Source organism: Pectinophora gossypiella, chromosome 7 (assembly GCF_024362695.1).
Source record: "Pectinophora gossypiella chromosome 7, ilPecGoss1.1, whole genome shotgun sequence".
NCBI classification, from domain to species: Eukaryota; Metazoa; Arthropoda; class Insecta; order Lepidoptera; family Gelechiidae; genus Pectinophora; species Pectinophora gossypiella.
Window position 1 is genome coordinate 10,866,572 of NC_065410.1, and position 14,577 is coordinate 10,881,148.

A 14,577-nucleotide genomic window follows, 5' to 3' on the forward strand; every position below is an offset into this window, starting at 1 on the left:
CAGTAATTTTATATATATCATGGCATCCCTATTGTGTTATAAATACTTGCTGTATAATTTATTTTAATTATAAACTAAGTAAATTGAGTCGCAATACCCCTGATTTACAGTATTATCCTGTCCATCCTTTAATTATTTACGTAATATAATGAAATGTCCAAGGAACTGATTATATATGATTGACCAAAGTTACATGTAGTTACAACTGTTTGTTTGTAACTGTCAGTTATAATTGTCAGTTATCTGTAAGGTGTTTTAGTCGTCAGCCTCCGCTGCATGAGTTGTACTAACTCACACGATGCGACAAAAACGCAGGCTACGAGTCTTCAATTAATAAACGCAGCGAATATACTATCGGTCGTAGGAGTTGCTTGTACGAGTATTTGATTTATTAATAATACTAATTATAACTGCGTAAGTTTATCTGTCTACAAACTGTAGATATTTATAAGTTATGAGTTTGTAGCCTTATATTATACCATGGCTTTTGACTAGGGTCCTTTGCTGTAATATTGACCTCGATGTAAGAGATCGTTCAATGATCATAATCATACTTAGGTATGTTTAAACTTATTATCAAAATATTTGCATTACACTCCATTAATATTATAATTGTCTATATAACTCCAGTCTATGTGCAAAAAACTTGGTGTTTAAAGTACACGTGTTTTTATAGTTAGTATAGTTTTCCTTTCGCGGGTTGGAAGGTCAGACAGGCGTTTGCTTCTGTAAAAAACCGGACCTGTCAAATCTTCAGGTTAGGTAAGCGGACCCTGTGAGAAACGGGATAATGCTAGGGAGTTGATGTTTTTTTTATAGTTAAGGTTGATTAACGCCATTTTCATCAGGCTAACAACTACCAGTCTTAATATGAAGTTGATTCGTCTTCCGTGTGAAGCCAATGACTGACCTCATCAAGCCTGGTGTCATGTCAGGGTTACTACTGAGCCGCCAAAGGCCCTTGACATGGCTCACGTAACGCCTACACACTTAACATGTCTTTAAGGAACATACATCATCTTACTTTCGAACAATCGGGTGATCAGCCTGTAATGCCCTAACCATTCTAGGGATCACAAAGCCATTTTTGTGATAAGTCCATACCTGGGAACGTATTCAGTAACTCCGGATCGAGATACCAATGTTCGAACTACTGGACCACAGACGCCGTAAGATGAAGTATATTCAAGGGTGTTAGTGACATCGCAACGAAAACTTTGAGGGATGATTCAGACCATGATTATGAATGGATATCCAGTGGAATATTCTGTCGCAAAATTGTATAATGTTTAATCTTTAAAGTAGCTTCAGTATAATAGCTTCATAGAGTGAAAAGACAGGGAGAAGGCAGTGTGTATAACCTATATTTGTCAAGTGCTATTTATTAGTCCTCTTCCTGAGAGTTTCTTCAGGGACTGTGGCAGCTAGTCACGGCTGAAAAACTACCAACAAAAGTTGGTAAGTTGTCTACCTACTTAGCTTCGGGAATTTTTTCCTTTTTCGTGTAGCTACATATTAATATTGTTTATATTTTGTCTCGCCATACAGCTTATTGGGTGATATAGCTTATTCTGTGATGTTGTGTGTGTTCCTTGTGTAAATAAAAATGCATAAAAATATAATTTATTAAAACAGCAATAAAAATAACATTTCATCAAATTACAAATAATATCTAATCAAATTACAATATACCCGTATAATACCAAATTATAAATTAAATAATAAATTAAATTAAATAAATTACAAATTAAATATTAATACAAATATAAATTAAATTAAATTGTGCAAATAAATAATAATATATATTTTTTAAACTTGATAAAAACATGTTGTACTTATTGTATATTTTTTGCTCCATTCAACATTATAGATGTAGTTCTACACGCGCTCTCGGGAACGCGTATGACGCTATCGGTAATGTTTACGACAATGTTGTGTTAGATAAGATAATATGTACCTCTGTATCGTACATGAACTAGAATGAGGAAGAATTGTTGCCTTGACCTCGTCCGTGATACACAAATGTGGACGTTTTGTTATGTAACTATGCCATATTTTTGTCTAGACGCTTGGAATAGGCTGTTGCAGATCAGGGGGTTAAAATGGCCCCATCGAAGCAATACATCTAAGAAAGCAATATTGCAATTTGACATTTGCGCATATAAAAGTAAGTGCGCAATGCAAACATTCGATGTGGCCAGTTTAACCCCCCTAATGAGAGTACTCAGCGCTCCCCATTTCTCCAACCAAGTAGTGTATGCCATTCGAGGCAAATCTAGGGTAAGTTGTTAAAAGAAAAGTCTATTGCAGTCTAAGTTTCTAAAATGTTGTAGTTTTCAAAGCTAATAGTGAAAAGACATTTGTTGGGTAAGCGTGCGTCTTAGGCTGTATAGTCTTACTCTTATCAGTGTGCATGTTACTTAGTGGTTAAAAGCAAACTTATGGTAAAAAACTCTGCCTACCCCTTTAAGGGTTACGGGCGTCAGTTGATAAATGTTATAATTAAATATTTATTTCTAAATTTAAACTTCGATGAGAGTCTTTGATGTTTAGTCTTTGATAATAATGTAAGAAGCGAAAGCGGTGTGTCAGAATCGTAGTAAGTGAAATTTCGTGGTATCTGCCTACCCCAACGGGAAATAGGCTAGATCTTATGTATGTCTAAATTTAAATATGTGATATTGCGCAAGTGACCTTTTTAATTTACCAAAAACATTTGGATCGCCGGATGAAATTATTGAACTTCCTGGGCAACTGCTGAAAACGTAATAATTAGCATTAACCAGTAATTGGTGACACCATTAAAGTCACAATTTCCATTGTGATACCAGTGGGCAGAGCGCATTTTAATTTGACATTTGCTCAGGAGAGCACGAGAGAGCGCAAAAGTCATGTCCATAGCTCAACACAGTTGTTACCTATAAATTTGCAACTCAAAAATGAAGTGGATTTTTAGTGCTTGTTTTTTATTTTTAAGCGTCACACAAAGATCAGGTAGGTATTTATTTTTGTGGCTTTTGTGAAGTTGCCTTTCGCTCAGCGTTTATCGTAAAGTTAAATTAAGTCGTTTTGATCATTAGTCGTAGTGTTTTTTAGTTTTGTCCCCCGTTTGTACCCTCATTTAGTGATGTGAGTGAAAGAAAATGATACACACATACGAGTACATTCAGACCATGTATATTCCGCGTTGGGGTAGGCAGACTCCACGGAATTCCATTTCAAAATGTTTAATTAGTTAGTTACATCGTAACGAATACTGAGGGGGATGATACAGACCATGATTCTGAGTTGATATCAAGTGGAATTTCTTGTCGGAAAATTCATGATTTTTTAGTTTTTTTTTTTAATTATATTCCATTCCATACTTTTGCGACGGAAAATTTCACTTGATATCAACTCAGAATCATGGCCTCTATCACCCCTCAAAATTTTCGTTACGATGTCACTAACACCCCGTATATGTTTAACTCAGTAACTCGGACGATTAGCAAGCAAGCAAGAGGTGGAAATAGGCGTGAGTTAATGTTTGTGTGTATTTATTGCCTACATATTAGACTTTTTATACACAGTAGCATAATGTTTTTAAATCTTTTTGTTTCAGTATTCGGCGTTAGACCGTTAAGTAGAGCGAAGGACATAATAAGTCTAGAAATAGAGCCAGTGAAATATGAACCGTCTAAAACGTTTCTGGAAGAAGGTGTTACGAAGAAAATAACTTGCAAAGGATCTCACGAATTTCAAAAGGTAAACTTTGAAATCACTATAGAATTTGATGAGTTAAATCAGCATATTTCAACATTTCTTAGCAATTTTCTACATGGGGTTTTCCGTATGAAGTTCGACCTTAAACATTAATAAGTATTAAATTAAATCCACATATTTATTTTCATTTTTTTGTTTTATTCTTTTTATTATTTAAATAATGAGACAAACATATATCCAGCAAAACATAAAATAAATAAAAACCGATCATCAAAAGTTTTTTTACTTTGTTCGCAGCTAGAATGGTACGATCCGTCGGGCAACTTAGTAAAAAAGGAGCCTTCTAACAGGGTTTACGTTCAGGAACGTATCGGCACGTTTCTAAAGAGACGCTCACCTACCCTGGACCTCGTGTTCACGCATGTCCTGCTGAAAGACAGCGGTGTATGGGAATGTAGAGCTGGTAATATGATACAGGAGGTTCCTCTGTGTGTCATGGGTGAGTCATTTTCTCGTACAACATATATCCATCCTTTTTCAGCCCGTAAGAAGGCGAAAAAGTCAAGAAAAAAATGACTAGCGTCATGTTACGTAACCTTTCGAATGGCGTTAGGCGATCCGTTTTCGACATTATAAAAGAGTATGCACTGTTTTAGGCAAAAACTATACTAAAACATAATTTAAATAAACAGGTATTTACAGGTACAGGTGCTAGTACCTTCTTTAAGGTTAAGGGGCTAAAATCCAAGGGATAAAACATTTTATAAATCGAAACGTGAAGCTGCTGTTGTGTAGATCAACTTTTTTATTGTTTACATTGTTTCATGACGAATTCCGGGATGTTGGTAACAGCTCTACGTACCCATAGTTTAAGTGACTCACAATGTTTGTGAATTTAGATTCATTTCTATACTGTAGTATGAGTCATTTGGCAACGGTTTTATCTCTCGGGTTTACGACACAATATTCACGTCATCATGTTTTATGTTGTTTTCTAATTTTTCATAGGTTGAGGTCATAGAGCAACACGGGCATGGTTGAGGTATAATTTAAGTTATTTTTTAAATGAAGTTGTTTGTTTTGATAACTGAATTAAGTTAGATATTTGAGTATTTTAGATACAAGTTTTTTTTCGGCATCGAATTTCTGATATACTTGCCAAAAATGTTCTAAATATAATTAATTGCCTCTATTATCACCGAGCATCCTATAAAATGCAAAATTAAACTAATTTTCCTTGTATCAAAATGAAGTTTCAGGGGCAAAATGATTTGTTATTTATCACGAAGTAGGTTAATGTGCTATCGTTTTATAGAACTTGTGTTCTTACACGAGTTTACTTACGAGTTTTCTTAGAGAGAGTCGTAATCTCACTTAAACACACTGAAGTTAAGTAACTGTTTCTAAATAGTTCAAATTCAAAAATATCTTTATTCAGTAGGTAACATAGTTACACTTTGAATCGTCAATTTTTACATAACGAACGTCTCATCCGCCTAAAACTACTGCAGCTTCTCACAACCTGTATAGCCGGGGAAAAGAAGCTGCAAGAAAAACCTCGGCACAGGGCCCTAGACGTTCTTTAAAAAAATAAAAATAAACATAAAATATTGATATACAATTGAATAATTTAGCTGCCTAATATCAGTTCTCAGACAGTTAATCCCATGCATTCATATCTTCTAAATAATCACTAACTTTATAATAACCTTTTTTGGAAAGTTTTTGTTTAACTACTGTCTTAAAGCAGTTGAAAGGTAAATTCTGAATGTCAATGGGAATCTTATTGTAAAAACGTATACATTGCCCCTTAAAAGATTTAGTAATCTTATGTAATCGACTGACTTGTAAAGCAAGTTTATTTTTATTCCGGGTATTAACAATGTGCCGATCGCTATTTTTTGCAAATAATCCTATATGTTTTTTTACATATATATGAAGTTTTCAAAGATATATTATTGTGATGCCAAAGTTAAAATATTAATTTCTTTAAATTTATTTCTAAGTGACATCTTGGGTCCCAATTTGTAAATCGCCCGAATGGCTCGCTTTTGCAGAACAAAAATGCTGTTCACATCTGCAGCATGACCCCACAGCAAGATGCCGTACGACATTAGACTGTGGAAGTAGGCAAAATAAACTAATCGCGCGGTTTCTACATCGTTTATTAAACGAATTTTTTTGACCGCGAATGCTGCTGAGCTGAGCCTTTTGGACAACCTATCAATATGGGGACTCCATTGCAGCTTAGTGTATTTAAATACTATAAATAAATAGTACACTTTGTGAAATAATAATAACAGCCTCTGTGGTCTAGTGGAGTTACGCTCACGATCTGGAGGTCCGGGTTCGATTCCCTAGGGGGATATTGTCGAAATCACTTTGTGATACTGTCCTTTGTTTAGTGAGTTTTTAAGCTTGAATCACCTGATTGTCTGAAAAAGTAATATGATTCCATGCTTCAGAGGGCACGTTAAGCCGTCGGTCCCGGCTATTAGCCGTAAAATCACCTCCAACAATCCGCAGTGGGCCAGGGTGGTGGAGTATGCTCCATACCCATTCCGGGTGATTGAGGGGAGGCCTGTGCCCAGCAAAGGGACGTATGTAGGATGTTTATGGTTTATGATTAGTATGTGTGATTTTTGCCCGTGATTTTGTCCTCTTTTTTTTGTCCTCGCGAAACCTTTTCGATTTTGTATTTCAAAGGTTTTGTTAGTGAGTGAATCAGGACATTTGTTTTTAATACCTTATTATACAGACGTTTTTTCCCCAGTTCCCTCTGAGTTCGTGGAGACTCAGAACGAGATAGCAATAGATGCTGGACGCTCCATCACACTCTCCTGCCAAGCCACAGGCGACCCTGAACCTAAGATTGAGTGGTATAGAGATGGACAACTTATAGTTGGTAATTTTTAACTTTCAATTTACCTAGTTAATAGATGCATCAAACATTCCCGAGAAATGCATTTTCGGAGCTATGTGACCTAACCGGTATTGGGCTGGTTTTCCCTTCGCGGGTTGGAAGGTCAGACAGGCAGTTGCTTCTATAAAAAAATTGGACCTGTCAAATCTTCAGGTTAGGTAAGCGGACCCTGTGAAAATGCTATGGAGATGATGAGATGCATCAGACAGTCGACAGTTTGAATGAATACCTATAAAGAGAAAATTAAATCGAAAAAAGCTGCAGGTTCAACTCCAGTTCGAGTCAGATTTTTGTAATTAAATTTTCTCTTTGTATATTTCCCTAAGCACAGGTCAGTGCTATAGATACAAAAATAATTTAACGAATAGCTAATGATTTCGGCTATCAATGTTTTATTATACCTTTAACAATTGCAGGTGATGACGAAAAGCTTTACACAAGTACGAAATACAACCACCATGGGTTTGAAGGTCTTCTGACCATCAAGTCGTTGACCCCTGAGGACGGAGGGCAATATATCTGCAAAGCCACTCAGGAGTATCCAGAACTAGATACCTGCAGTCATAGTGTAATGACTGATATCACTTTAAATGTTAATTGTAAGTAATTTTTTATGCATTTTTAGGTAATCGCTATGCAGAGTCCACCACGTTGGTCTAACAAAAAGCTCAGTGAGTCGTGGGTCCTACTTATTTCATTTTGCGATGAATATACCTCTCTAGCTGTGAGCTTTGTTATGTTATGTATGCCCCTGCATACACAACAAAACTCTTGATCCTTCAAGGAAAAGCTTGTTTTCATAAGCACGCGACATCTAGCGACCTCATATTGTAATTAATCAGTAAAATGCTTGAAGTGTTTAGTTACCTACTTTATTTGATTATATAACTATCTCTGCGACAGATGGCGTGTGCTTCCAGTCTTCCCTGGCTTCAAAGTATTACGTACGGTTTTGTCTATTTCAGATCAACCTAACTTTGAAAGGAAGTTGGAAACGACGTATGTTTTTGCACAATATAATAAAAGGTTTGTGACTTAACATGAATACCTACTTACTACACTTTCAAAAATGTGAAGCTTGGCATATTCATTTACATCTAGGAACAAGTCAACCGGGCAAGTAGTTAATTCCATCTGCGGGAAATCTAGTCTTATTATTATAGTCTTATTTTCGGACAATCAGGTGATCAGCCTGTAATGTCCTAACCAAACTAAGGAACACAAAGTGATTTTTGTGATATGTCCCCATCGGGATTCGAACACAGGACCTCCGGATCGTGAGCCCAACGCTCAACCACTGAACCATGGAGACCGTTATTGAAGTCCGTTAAAAATATACTTGGGTTCTACTTTAATATTTAATTGTTTCAGCGTGCAATTAGTGTGTGCACCAAAGGCATATCCGGCACCAAAATTCAGGTGGTTTCGTGACAATGGAGCTATATTGACTGAATATTCTGACAAAGAGTTCAAAGTCTCAGATGACGGTAGCCAGAGCACTCTGATCCTCATAGCCAACTCATCGTCCTTCGACAAGAAGTTCAGATGCCATGCACAAAACATTTATGGTGAAGATGCTCAACAATTTCAATTGTTGGAGCTGCAGAAACCGGCTAGACTTAACGAGGTAAGGAATGTCTCACGAACTGCTACTTATGAGGGTTTTTTGAAACGAAGTCACGTTTCGACACCGCATGTTGTTAAGTGGCGAGAATTTTCGTAAACCCCTCCCTATTTGATATTATTAATAGTTGCATGGATAAAAAAATATAAAGTACATAGTCTAAGAAGTGATATCTGGTGTCAAAAAAATCTTAAACACGCTCATTCAGATGGGTTCGGTTGCAAAGAAGTAGTAGATCGACATTCAGTTTGGTAAACATAAAAGTGACCATTGTACAATCAAAATTCTTAATCATTTTTTATTGGTTTTATACCGACTTCAAAAAAGGCGGACATTCTCAATTCGACCGTATGTATTTTATTTTTTTATTACTTTCAAAGAGTTTCTAAATTTACGTGACCGAATAGTTAATATGAGTACTCACACTAGAGTGTTGGTAATCAGATATAGCTGTGGAACTTTCATTAGAATGAGTATTGTATTGATTTCCGTATTTTTCAGATAAACATTGTAAATGCAACTGACGACACAATCATATTTAATGTCACTTGGCACGATGAAGATGATTATTTCCCTGTTGAAGGTAAAACGCCATGACTTGGTTGATCTTATAAAAATGAAGACAATAAAAGTAACTGAAAATGTATTTTGTAATGTCTTAGTCAATTTAGACTCTAGAAAGACTAATTTTATAATATATTATTATTTATTTTAAACCTATTCCACCTATAACAAAATTGATAAAGATAAAAGTGATGACTTATTATTGATAAGTAATAACTTCAGCTAAGAGACTTCAAACATTTATCAGGCTTTTCTCGTTGAAGGTTTTCAAATATTATATTTGGAGAAGACAACTACAGGACAACCGAGAGACAGAGCTTGGAATCATGCGGAAAAACTTAGTTTTGAGCTTACGGATAAGGATATATTTGAGATGGAGAGTGAGTATGATTATTAAGTACTATATTTTGATAAAGTCTTTTTTCTGTCACCATCACAGTCACTGTGGTCCTGTGGTACACCGGGTTGCTTCTCAAATGAAGAGCGCCGGTTCGAACCTCGGTACTGGACTTGCACCAATGAGTTATAACACAGTTAGCTCGACCATTATAATGGCGCATCGGTTCACCACATATCACACTGGTCTAACAGAAAGCTTGGTGACGAGTGAGTACTTAGTTCATATTGCGATGGATGTACCTCTGGGATCAATTGGGATGTAGTCGTGAGCTTATGTTATGGTATATTATGCTCTTTTCTTCCCTTTCTTCAAGTTTCGTTTTCCACTGTCGAATAGGTAATAAGGATGCAGTCGCTTTTTGTTGTTACTTCAAGTTAAATCCTTTTGCAGACTTACTGATCCCATTAAGCGGTTTGGAAGAAGAAACAGAATATTGGGTTAAACTCCGAGCTGTGAACGACTTAGGAGTGTCTCCGTGGTCGGCTCCTGTTCTTGCAAGTACTTTGTCTAGAGAAGAACTAGATAATTTAGAAGAAGATGATTTTCCTATAGAAGACGCGTTTCTAAGCAATGTACCTGTTTTCGGTCAGTCTGTTGGTGTATTTGTCGGTATCCTACTCACATGTATAATTGTCATCGCTGGCGCAATTTGCATCTTTTTTGTTAAGAGATTGTAAGGCATTGTTGCTTTATTATTATTTGAAATAAATGGCTTCACTATTAGTTTTGGGTTTTCGTTTAGATGCTTCGAATTATAAAAGGGACTCTTGAAGTTAATGGTCCAATTTCTTTTAATGATTTTAACGATTTGAAAAATATTTGTTGTCAGTAGGTATATTAACATTAAACACATATTAACAGTATATTAGTGAAAGGAGGTCCTTGTTGGTTATATTCGATATTTAAATGATGTCATAAAATAAAACAAATTATACGAATAAGTATATGATTAATGCAGTTTTTTTGTCGTTTATGGTTTTCCCAGACTTTGCGAATTTGCGATACAGCATTGCTAAATAGTCGTTCCTCAATTGTAAAACGTAAGTGTAGAATGTTAAGCGTTATAGTAAGTACAATAAAGAAAACAGCTATTGTTTATAAATTACCTTTATTAGAGGCCGAAACATCAGTGTTAAGTAACGTAACAATTTGTGTATATATGTAGATGATGTAGATCATTATGTATTACTTATATCGCGAGTCAAGTCTACTGCACATAAAATTTAGGTACAACGTGAACAAATGTGTCGATCACACCGAATGTATCATAGAAACTATCATATTAAACAACAATTTTATATTTAGATAATAAATTAATATGACACAACATATACAACGAATTCAACGCTTGTAGATGTAAGTTTGTTATTTATAAATATTTCATTTATTTAAGCAATTTATACTTTATTTTTGGATATTATCTACGCGTTTAACGTCTTTGAATGAAATGTAGTAAAAGCTTTTGATTGAATTTTAGGATGATTATGTCGTTAGGCTCATGATGTTAGGCAGTTTAATAGCAACAATAGATCAAATAAAGTGACCGAAGCTCAGAATATTTTTAGGAAAATCAGTCTTCCTGCAATCGTCAACAAATAACGATTAGGTATTATAATAAAATTGACGGAATTTTGTAATTTGCTGTACTTGCATTGACCGAGGTAAGTTCATGAAAATTTTCCTGTAAACAGCTCAAAAATTAAAGGACACTTAGGAAGTCCTTAGGAATGTGCATAAATGATTTTGCAATATTGTTTATCTAATAAGTTCTTAACTAACTTAGTCCTAGTTTCTTGACAATGTGACGTCTCATAGGTAGGCTTACTTCAAAAATTATTGAAGAGTACAAGACTTATAGTAAACAATATTAACTTATAGTTGAACATAGGTAAATATTACAAGATATACAGAAAGGTAAATATTTAGTAAACCTGTAGAGCCAAATGACTGGCACGAGTCACATTTTTTTTTGCATACCTATTGCTTACTAGATAGTCTTCGTTTACCAGGACAAGTTATACATGTTCTTCCTTAGGTTTTTTATCAAATACTCCTGCGAAAACATTTACAAACATTTCCTAAGTTCAGAAAGTTTGACACAAACATATACATACGAGTAATTGCTTTAGGAAACGACTAGGCACTGAATTCTTCTGCTACACATTATCGACAAAAACTATACAAAAAAGTTACAATTAAAACCTATTCCAATATTAATGTCCTAGAATATAAACATAAACTAATTGTTTTAGGTATTCTTAAGATTAGTTGTATAGTAGAATTATAAAGTGAGCTTTTGTTTACATTATAGGACATTTGTATTTGAATAAAGTTTAGAAGATGGTAAAGTACCTGCACGAAATATTGTCATAGTCATAGATTATTCAATAGATCAAATTGTAACACGATCTAAACTTAATCATAATATAAATAAAACTCTTAGATATATAGACCTACTCATAACATGCTTAGTGCAATTTCAGTTCTAGCTATACGTACATACTGCTCGGGAGGTGAGTTTGGAGTCACTATTTTAAATACTCTAAAAATAAAAATATACATCGCTTATCAACACATAACATAAATTAATTTCATGATTTTTTTTAACTGTCCACGACAAAGTAGAATATATACATATTAATATTTAATTGAAGATAATTGAAGATACAATTAAATTATTTATTCAACTCCAAATCACTCCGAATTATGACCATTACTGCGCCACCTACCCTATCTCCTACTCTAGATCCTTTCATAGCTAATAATATTTACACAGCAAATATATACTTACGAATACAATTATGTTGATAGGTATGTGTCTGATATTTCAAAAATGTACTGCAGTTACGAATAAAAAAAAATTCCTACCTATAGGTAGGTAATAATAGCTGTTTTTTCACTTTATTTACAATTAACTCGCGTATTTCCAATACGCTTTAATTTAAAATCACGCTAATTGTTAGTAATATTTAATGTTGTTTATGAAATATTTACGGAATAACGGTTGTACAATTACAATAAATTCTTATAAAAAGCACATGTCAAAACGTGGACGCAATATTATAAACTTTAACAATAGCCAAGCAGCAACACAAACAATTCAATTTCTTTGCATTAATTTAATTAATTTCAATAATTTACATTCACCCTAACAAGGTCCGGGGCTTTAGCCAAGATGCACACAATTATGACAATCGATAGCGACAGTGATAAAAAATATGGGATTAGCAGCAGCAGGGTCTGCATGCCAACCGAGCCGCACGCGGTGCGAATTATATCGCTTCGACCAATAGGCGCAGCGAATACTATCTACGTAGACTACGTCTATCTAGACGTAGTACGGCTGTTGGTTGAAGCCCTCGATAAAATTCCCGCAGCGCGGGGCGGGGTTGCTATGCCGAGAGGGCAGTTATTATAAGGTGACATGTCAATCCCATACATATATATCACTATCACTGTCGACTGTCATAATCGTTTGTAATTTGGCTAAGGCCCTAGTTTATAATGAGTGAGACCCTTTTTATTGGTGAATGAACACTTTAGCACGTCGACAATTTTTTTTCTAAAATTAAATAATCCCTATCTAAATGACAATCGCAATGACATGGGACATACATGGGGATATACGTTTCTGTCTATGAGATTCTACAGTTTAAGGCAGAAACATGATATACATAGTCAAATTAGTAGTCATTTGTTCAACAAGTACCCCGGTTGATTGAGGGGAGGCCTGTGCCCAGCAGTGGGACGTATATAGGCTGTTTATGTTGTGTTCAACAAGAGAGGAAATTTAAGTTTTTTGTGACTAGCGAAGTAGGTAGTGTAGAATTGAGTCACGATCGTAGTTAGTGATTTAAAAACTCGACATATAAAACTAATTTCCTCTCGTGTGACGTATATAACTTTTCACCCCTACCATACTGTGATAAGTTTTCGAAAAAAAATCCGAAAAATGAACTATGAAATGAATTACCAAAATGTCATTGTCAAAAACACGCCTAAGTAAGTAAATACGATTGTTTCTTCGAATACATTTTAATACCAATCTAGAGGCTGTTTGTCTATTCATCACAGAAAGTAAGCAATTTATATAAAAGCATAATCAACATAGCGCCCGTCGAAAAATTCATAATAATTAAATTGACTCACTATTTCTCACTACCTGCATATCATTGCTATAATAATGGAATGTTTGGTACAAATAAAGAAATATTTCAATATTTACTACCTTCTTAATTTAGGCTACTGGGACCCGTGCTGTGCCGTTCCCGGGAAAGTTCCCAAAGTGGGAATGTTCCCGTCTTAACAACTCTTTAATAGTAAAGATACTGGCTGCTTTTCTTTCTCAAATTGTTATTTCTTGTACTCTGGTCTTAACTACTTAAAGGTTAGGTAGTAAACTTTTTTTTATATAACTTATGCGCCTTTTTACTGCCGGAAACTTTCCCAGAGTGGGAGCATTCTCGGGAACGACACATCACTGATTGAAATGAACTTTTAAAAATGCTTCAAAAGTTTCGGATCAAAAATTAAGAAGTGTTGTTATATTTGTCTTTTGTGTTCCAACTTAACTAACTTAAAATACTTAAAAACGAAAATCCCCACGTTTGAATGAATTCTCTAATAGCACATAGTGGCAATGAAAGTGACGGCCAATAGGAGTATAGTGGCGACCAATCGGATGGCAGAAGCTGTCGTGCTGGGCAATTCGGGCATGTCGAACCAATCAGAGTAGCCTGCTGCGTTGATGGAGCGCACGCGCACGTGAAATACTGTCGTGTTAGGCAAAGGACCCACGTCGAACAACGACACTGAAAAAGAGTAAAACAGACATAAAAAAAATACAATTTACGTTTGATGGAAAAAAGAGTAAAACTGGCTCTTTGATAGACCTAGGTAAAACTCATTATCAAAATTTTACGAGTTAACAGAGTAATAAAGGTGAAAGTTTCTTAATAGTACATTTAAAAAAAGAACCTTGGTTGAATAAAAGTCAAAACAGCAGTCAGCTTAATGGTCTCTTACCAAAATTGAAGACTTTGACACTACTAGACTTGAAGCACTTTAACTACTTTTAATTAAGTACACAACTGTCATACCTTCAGGGTCCTCAATGCGTACGATGAATTCCTCACCGCTATCCCAATCTGCAGGATATTCCTCCCGATGAGGAACCAGCAGGAACGAGAATCCTGGAATTTTAATTTAAAAAGCCTGTTTGAGTGCTATTAGGGAGCACGCTTAGGGAGTCGCCAAGGTCAAATTCAAAGAGGACAATTAGGTACTGCATGTCGGGTTCGGTAACTAAATTCTAATTTCAACACCGTTTCTGTCTATTTCAGCATGTCGATAGTGGTGAAGTGA

At 35.2% G+C, this 14,577-nt stretch overlaps 2 protein-coding genes across 2 annotated transcripts in view; one reads left to right on the forward strand and one right to left on the reverse strand.

Moving 5' to 3' along the window:
• Window positions 1-2,846: 2,846 nt before the first annotated feature.
• LOC126368424 (Down syndrome cell adhesion molecule homolog) lies at window positions 2,847-10,162 on the forward strand. The gene is made up of 10 exons (XM_050012420.1): window positions 2,847-2,994; window positions 3,602-3,744; window positions 4,000-4,201; window positions 6,476-6,607; window positions 7,042-7,224; window positions 7,591-7,651; window positions 7,997-8,252; window positions 8,751-8,832; window positions 9,077-9,193; window positions 9,604-10,162. The coding sequence occupies exons 1-10, from the start codon at window positions 2,940-2,942 to the stop codon at window positions 9,888-9,890; spliced, it is 1,518 nt and encodes a 505-aa protein (XP_049868377.1). The 5' UTR covers window positions 2,847-2,939; the 3' UTR covers window positions 9,891-10,162.
• Window positions 10,163-10,304: 142 nt separating this feature from the next.
• LOC126368430 (neural cell adhesion molecule 1-like) overlaps window positions 10,305-14,577 on the reverse strand; it is a 184,246-nt gene continuing 179,973 nt past the window's right edge. The window contains exons 10-11 of the mRNA XM_050012428.1: window positions 14,313-14,405; window positions 10,305-14,024 (exon numbers count right to left, since the gene is read on the reverse strand). Of these exons, the coding sequence (XP_049868385.1) occupies window positions 13,834-14,024; window positions 14,313-14,405 (284 nt within the window). The 3' untranslated portion in view covers window positions 10,305-13,833. The remainder of the gene's footprint in view (window positions 14,025-14,312; window positions 14,406-14,577) is intronic.

Excerpts from the sequence above, each read along its gene's own strand:
- LOC126368424 (XM_050012420.1), top strand. The coding sequence starts at position 2,940 with ATGAAGTGGATTTTTAGTGCTTGTTTTTTATTTTTAAGCGTCACACAA. Across the intron at positions 2,995-3,601 it reads AAGCGTCACACAAAGATCAG|TATTCGGCGTTAGACCGTTA; the intron begins GTAGGTATTTAT and ends TTTTTGTTTCAG. Across the intron at positions 4,202-6,475 it reads GGTTCCTCTGTGTGTCATGG|TTCCCTCTGAGTTCGTGGAG; the intron begins GTGAGTCATTTT and ends TTTTTTCCCCAG.